At 47.1% G+C, this 6,000-nt stretch overlaps 1 protein-coding gene across 1 annotated transcript; it reads right to left on the bottom strand.

Moving 5' to 3' along the window:
- Positions 1 to 4,487: 4,487 nt before the first annotated feature.
- On the bottom strand, positions 4,488 to 6,000 carry LOC106387067 (F-box/kelch-repeat protein At4g39560-like). The gene has a single exon (XM_013826882.3). It carries the CDS (start codon positions 5,774 to 5,776, stop codon positions 4,598 to 4,600), a length of 1,179 nt encoding a protein of 392 aa, XP_013682336.2. The 5' UTR covers positions 5,777 to 6,000; the 3' UTR covers positions 4,488 to 4,597.

Genomic DNA, 6,000 nt, shown 5'->3' on the forward strand with positions numbered 1-6,000 from the left:
CACTAAGTGAAGATCGCCGACATGTGTTTGAACGGTTGGGTGATGCCAATCTGGTTGGGAATGCTGATGAGGATGGTGAGATACCGGTGGATGTTAATCCGGTTGCACCCCCGTTGCAAGTTGCTCGATCCACCGCTGCCAGTAGAGCTGCGAGCAAGGCTGCTGGAAAGCGCATAGCTACAGAGCGAGCTACTACTACCAAGAAGAGAACTCCTCTAGCTCCTCCCACTGGAGTGAGTGTCAAGAGGCGGCGTGTTACTAGGGTACAAAACTCCCCGAAGAGGAAAGTTGCAACAGGTAATCAACCTGCGAAGAAAGGAACTAAGGCTCCTGGTGTAGGTGCCCCCCCTTCCACCACAACCATCACGGCGATCACTAGAGCCAAGGCGGGTTTTCACACCGCCAAAGGCCTTGTTCCTTAGCTGCAATGTGCTGGAACTGTCAGGGCTCTGGGTGCAGCCCTACAGTTCGTCGTCTGCGAGAATTGCGCCGCAAGTTTTCTCCGGACATAATGTTCCTCATGGAAACCAAGAATCAAGATGAAACAGTTCTAAAATTGTTTGAGAAATCTAATCTCACTAATCATTTTACTGTGCCCCTGTGGGATTAAGTGGAGGACTTTGCCTCTCCTGGACTGATAATGTAACTATTGATATCTTGGACTCTTCTCCTAATATCATTGATACTTTTGTTACTGGGGAAGGCTCCTCTTTTTATGTCTCTTTCGTTTACGGCTCTCCCCGTAAAGAAGACAGAGCAGAGTTCTGGGAGAAATTAATGCTAATTTCCCAGACCCGAGAGGAGGCTTGGTTAATCACTGGAGACTACAACGAACTGCTCGACAACTCGGAAAAAGAAGGTGGACCACCCCGCTGGGAGGGATCTTTTGTAGCTTTTCGCAGCTTTGTAACTTAGGCGGGCCTGTGGGACGTCCTTTTCTCCGGAAACTCTCTCTCATGGCGCAGGGTACGGTATAATCACCTCATTCACTCTAGGCTCGACAGAGCCATGGCCAACTGCTCCTGGTCTGAGATGTTCCCAGCAGCACATTGCAAATATCTGAGGTTTGAGGGATCAGACCATATACCGCTTATCACCTACTTTGATCGTACCAAGCGGAAAAGAAGAGGAACCTTCCGGTTTGATAGAAGATTAGTCTCTAAACCGGAAATAAAAACCCTTGTGGAGGAGAGTTGGAAGGCCATTGATCCGGAATCAGTTCTCTCAAAGATATGCCGGACCAGACAAGCAATCATAGATGGACGAAGGAGCAAAACCTGCACAGCAAAAACCTGATTCTCTCTACACAAGTGGCCCTGGATGAGGCGCTCTCTGCCTTGCTGCCTGACTCAGAGCTCATTGCCCGGCTGACAGCTACACTCAACGATGCATACTCTGAGGAGGAGAGCTATTGGAGACAACGCAGCCGCATTCAATGGTTGCAAGATGGCGACTGTAATACTGGTTTTTTCCATGCGGTTACCCGAGGAAGAAATGCGGTTAACAAGCTTGCAGTGATTGAAAACGATGCCGGTGAAGCAGCTTATGGAGATGACAGTATTGCAAAATGTATTGCTGATTTCTATCGGGAGGTTTTCACTTCCTCACCCCGTGGAGATCTCAGCTTCATCTCGGATGTCATCCAACCTCTGGTATCAGAGGAGATGAATCAGCTATTGATTGCCATACCTACGGACCTGGAGATAAAAGGAGCAGTATTCTCAATTCATAAAGACAAAGCACCAGGTCGGATGGTTTCTCGGCAAGTTTTTACCAGAGTTTCTGGGAGATTATTGGAGAGGATGTGTGCAAAGATATCAAAAGTTTCTTTGCGGAGAGCTGGCTTAACCCGCGTTTCAATGAAACATATGTCCGTTTAATCCCAAAGATTAAAGGACCGCGGAAAGTGGCTGACTACTTGCCGATAGCCCCCTGCTCCACCCACTACAAGATTGTGGCAAAACTTCTGTCCAAACACATGAAGCCACTGCTCTCGACACTAATCTCACCCCAGCAGTCAGCGTTTGTGGCAAGACGGGCGATCTCCGACAATGTTCTTATTACCCACGAGGTTCTTCATTATCTTCGTACATCTAAAGCAAAGAAGTTCTGCTCAATGGCTATAAAGACGGACATGAGCAAGGCTTACGATCGAATCGAGTGGGACTTTCTTGATCAAGTTCTGAAGAGCTTTGGTTTCCATGAAGTATGGAGAGTTTGGATACGGCAATGCGTCCGGTCAGTGTCTTACTCATTTCTGATCAATGGCGAGCCGCGAGAACGTGTTGTGCCAGGTAGGGGATTGCGACAAGGCGACCCCCTTTCTCCGTACCTCTTTATACTGTGTTCAGAGGTTCTGTCTGGGCTATGCCGAAAGGCTCAAGAAGATGGGCTTCTTCCGGGTCTGAAAGTGGCACGCAACTCACCTGCTGTCAATCACCTCTTATTTGCGGACGATACTATGTTCTTCTATAAAAGTGATCCGGTGAGTTGCGATTCACTCTTAGCCATCTTGGAGAAGTATGAAGCAGCCTCGGGTCAGCGGATTAATCTCCAAAAATCTGCCATCACTTTCTTGGCAAAGACCCCGGCGGCGATTAGGATCAAAGTTAAAGAGCGGCTCCTCATTGAAGCCGAGGGTGGCATTGGTAAGTACCTAGGACTCCCAGAGCACTTCTCACGCCGGAAAAGAGATATTTTTGCGAACATAGTGGATCGTATCCGTCAACGCTCTCACAGCTGGTCTTCCAAATTCCTCAATGGAGCTGGAAAGCAAGTCCTTCTCAAAGCTGTGTTGACTGCTATGCCGGCTTATGCGATGTCATGTTTCAAGTTGCCGCTATCTCTTTGCAAACAAATTCAGTCGGTGTTGACACGGTTTTGGTGGGATGTGAAACCGGAACTGAGAAAGATGAGTTAGGTGTCTTGGACGACTCTTACGAGGGCAAAGGCGGATGGAGGATTAGGATTTCGAGACATTAAACGTTTTAATGATGCACTTTTGGGCAAGTTAGCTTGGCGAATTCTGTCAAATCTTGATTCCCTCCTCAGCCAGATCTTATTGGGGAAGTATTGCCAGGATACGCCTTTCCTGGAGGCTTCGATACCAGGCGCTGCATCCCATGGGTGGCGTGGGGTTATGGCAGGAAGGGAGGTCATTAAGAGGGGGCTTGGCTGGTTAATTGGCTCAGGGAAAGACATTGGTGTGTGGCAGAACCTGTGGCTCTCTCTCTCGGAACCAATGGCCCCTATGGGCCCTCCTTCTCTTGACCAACAACAACTAGTGGTGGCTGATCTAATCCTTCCACATTCCAAGGAGTGGAACCTCCAAATGATAAGAACCACCTTGCCTCAGTATGAGGATATGATTCGAGAGTTGGTTCCAAGTTGGTTGTCTTCAAAAGATGAACGGGTCTGGCTGTATACGACATCAGGGGAGTACACAACGAAATCAGGCTACAAGCTCCTCTCCCAACCCCGACAACCGCTGGAACAGCAGTTTAACTGGATCAACAACAGCTGGAAGGTAGACACCATGCCAAAAGTACAGACTTTCCTTTGGAAGATGCATAGCGGTGCAATATCATCAAAGGTTAATCTGGCTACAAGAGGTATCATGATAGACACGGCTTGTAGCGGTGTGGGGAGCCTGAAACTGATCGCCACATCTTCCTTCAATGCCCCTTTGCGCGTAGAACCTGGGAACTGGTACCTTGTACTGATATGACAGCGTTTCTGTTGGCCACAAACACCTCTACCCTGCTGAACCTTGGTAGAGGTCTTACTAACCTTCCGCCTTCGGGACTGGTGTGTCCCTTTTATCTGTGGGTGGTGTGGTATCTGTGGAAGGCCAGAAACAGATTGACTTTTGAGAACTAGGTGATGAAAGAGCAGGAGGTGGTCACGCTAGCCCTTAGAGAGGCCCGTAATTGGCAAGCTGCTCAACTTTTGAAGAGACCACCCACAAAGCCGCCTCAGGCTAAGATTGCCCACCGAGACCCAGGTCGCTCTCTTGCTGGTCTGGTGTGTTTGGTAGATGCGTCTTGGCAGGCCTCCACTCATTGTGCGGGCATGGGTTGGATCTACAAAGACTCCACATCTGGATGGTCCTCGTCCAATACTTCTAACCGCTCTCATGTTGCCTCAGCTCCAATGTCTGAAGCACTTGCGGTCATAGCTGCTATCACCGATGCAGCATCAAGGAACTTCAAGATCCTGAGCGTGTGCTCTGACTCGAAGATTCTCATGGATTGTATCAACACACAAGGTCGCTGCCTGGAGGTCCAGGGTGTTCTCAATGACATCTCTGCTCTATGTGCACACTTTGAATCTATCTCATTTCATTTTATTTCTCGTTCCTTTAATACTGAGGCCGATTCTCTGGCAAAGATAAGCCTACAGGATCTTGTAAGTCGCATTTATGCAAACTAAACTCTGTTTCTTGACTTATTAATGCATGGTTTGTTCAAAAAAAAAAAAAAAAAACCCAGTAGTCACATGATTCTTACACTTGTCTCGACCCCATAACAAAAACCAAGACATTCAACTTCTAACAGAATAGTTATATAAATCACACTCCAACTAATATTTGAGAATTTCAGGCATTGACATAAGCAGAATATAAGACATTAACGCTATATGACGACTTTGAGAGAGGATCAAGTTTGAAGACAGCACCGGACCATTCAATCTTTCCCTTAATCTCGAGTCCCCCATTGCATGACTCCAAGGAAATAACAGCAGACCAAAGTTCCAAACTATCAGGATTGTTCCAAAATATGACAATGTTCCCAGCGGGGTCGGTGCAGAGTTTGTTGATATCATACTGGACCTTGGTCTTCCCCAACCCCCACGGTTGTACCGAACCACAAAAAGAGTCTTGGAAGTCTTCCAACCCCTTGACTTCCTTCCAATCAAACCCATCCTCTGGATCACACCATAGTATTCTACCGCGAGTACCACGACAGAACAATAGTTTACCAATGACACACCAATCACTTCTGTGTCCCGGCTTAGAATCTGTCATCCCGCTTGTCCAAAATAAACGTTTACTTGGTGAGAAGGAGAAATCTTGACCCTCATCATCCACAGCGTAAACCAGTTCCTTATCTATCACCACACTATGTTCAATATTGAGGGGCATCTTGGGGGTAAACACAAACAACACCTCCCAAGTTTGGGTCTCGAGATCGAATACCTCTACCCAGTTAAAAGAATCAGCTTCATCTCCACACCCTCCAAACACGTATATCTTCTTGCCTATCAGGCATGCCGTTGCGGAAGCACGAGGCACGTACATAGATTGGAGACGGTTCCATGAGTGCTCGAAACAGTCAAGGAAAAACACATCAGAAGTGGGTTCGCCGTTTCTGATTCCACCGATTATAAAGATTCCCCAATCAATCACCACGAAGGAGGATAACGACTGAGCCTCCTCATAGCGGTTCGACCGAATGGGTTTCAACCGACGTTGCATGGGGTTAAGGATGAACCAACGTGGGTTTGGTTCAGGAAGGATGTGCAAGCATACATAGAGAGATGGCTCAGTGGAACCCTTAAAACGTCTCAGGTCCCAAAGCTGAGGGGAAACGACAAGAGACCGGTGACACTTGGAGGCTACGGCTAAGGCCGCCAGGTCTAATCTCGAGACATGAGCCAGGCAGTTCAGAGCCACCTCGTCAGGCAACGACAATAACCCAGACGACAGCGACACCTCCTTACTCTTCTCATTCCTACGTTCAGAACAAACTCTTCTTCTTTTCATTGATTCATCCATATTCTTCGATTAGTTAGTTTTAGGTTTAGGCTGTTGGTGAGGACTGAGAAGATTTTGGAGAGATTGTAACTTATTTATATAGTTTTTTTTCTTCCGAAGCCTAATAGAAATAGTAAAACCGTAAGTTCTATTTTTCCTTTTTTCTTTTTTCCTTTTTTCTGAAACACTAGTTCTATTTTTCCTTTTTCACCCTTTTGGATAAGAAAAGATAATTTCTGCTTCTC

This window comes from Brassica napus, chromosome C2 (assembly GCF_020379485.1).
Source record: "Brassica napus cultivar Da-Ae chromosome C2, Da-Ae, whole genome shotgun sequence".
In the NCBI taxonomy this organism is placed as follows: Eukaryota; Viridiplantae; Streptophyta; class Magnoliopsida; order Brassicales; family Brassicaceae; genus Brassica; species Brassica napus.

What these genes read in the sequence shown, in the direction of transcription:
- LOC106387067 (XM_013826882.3), bottom strand. Translation starts at nt 5,776, where the DNA reads ATGGATGAATCAATGAAAAGAAGAAGAGTTTGTTCTGAACGTAGGAAT.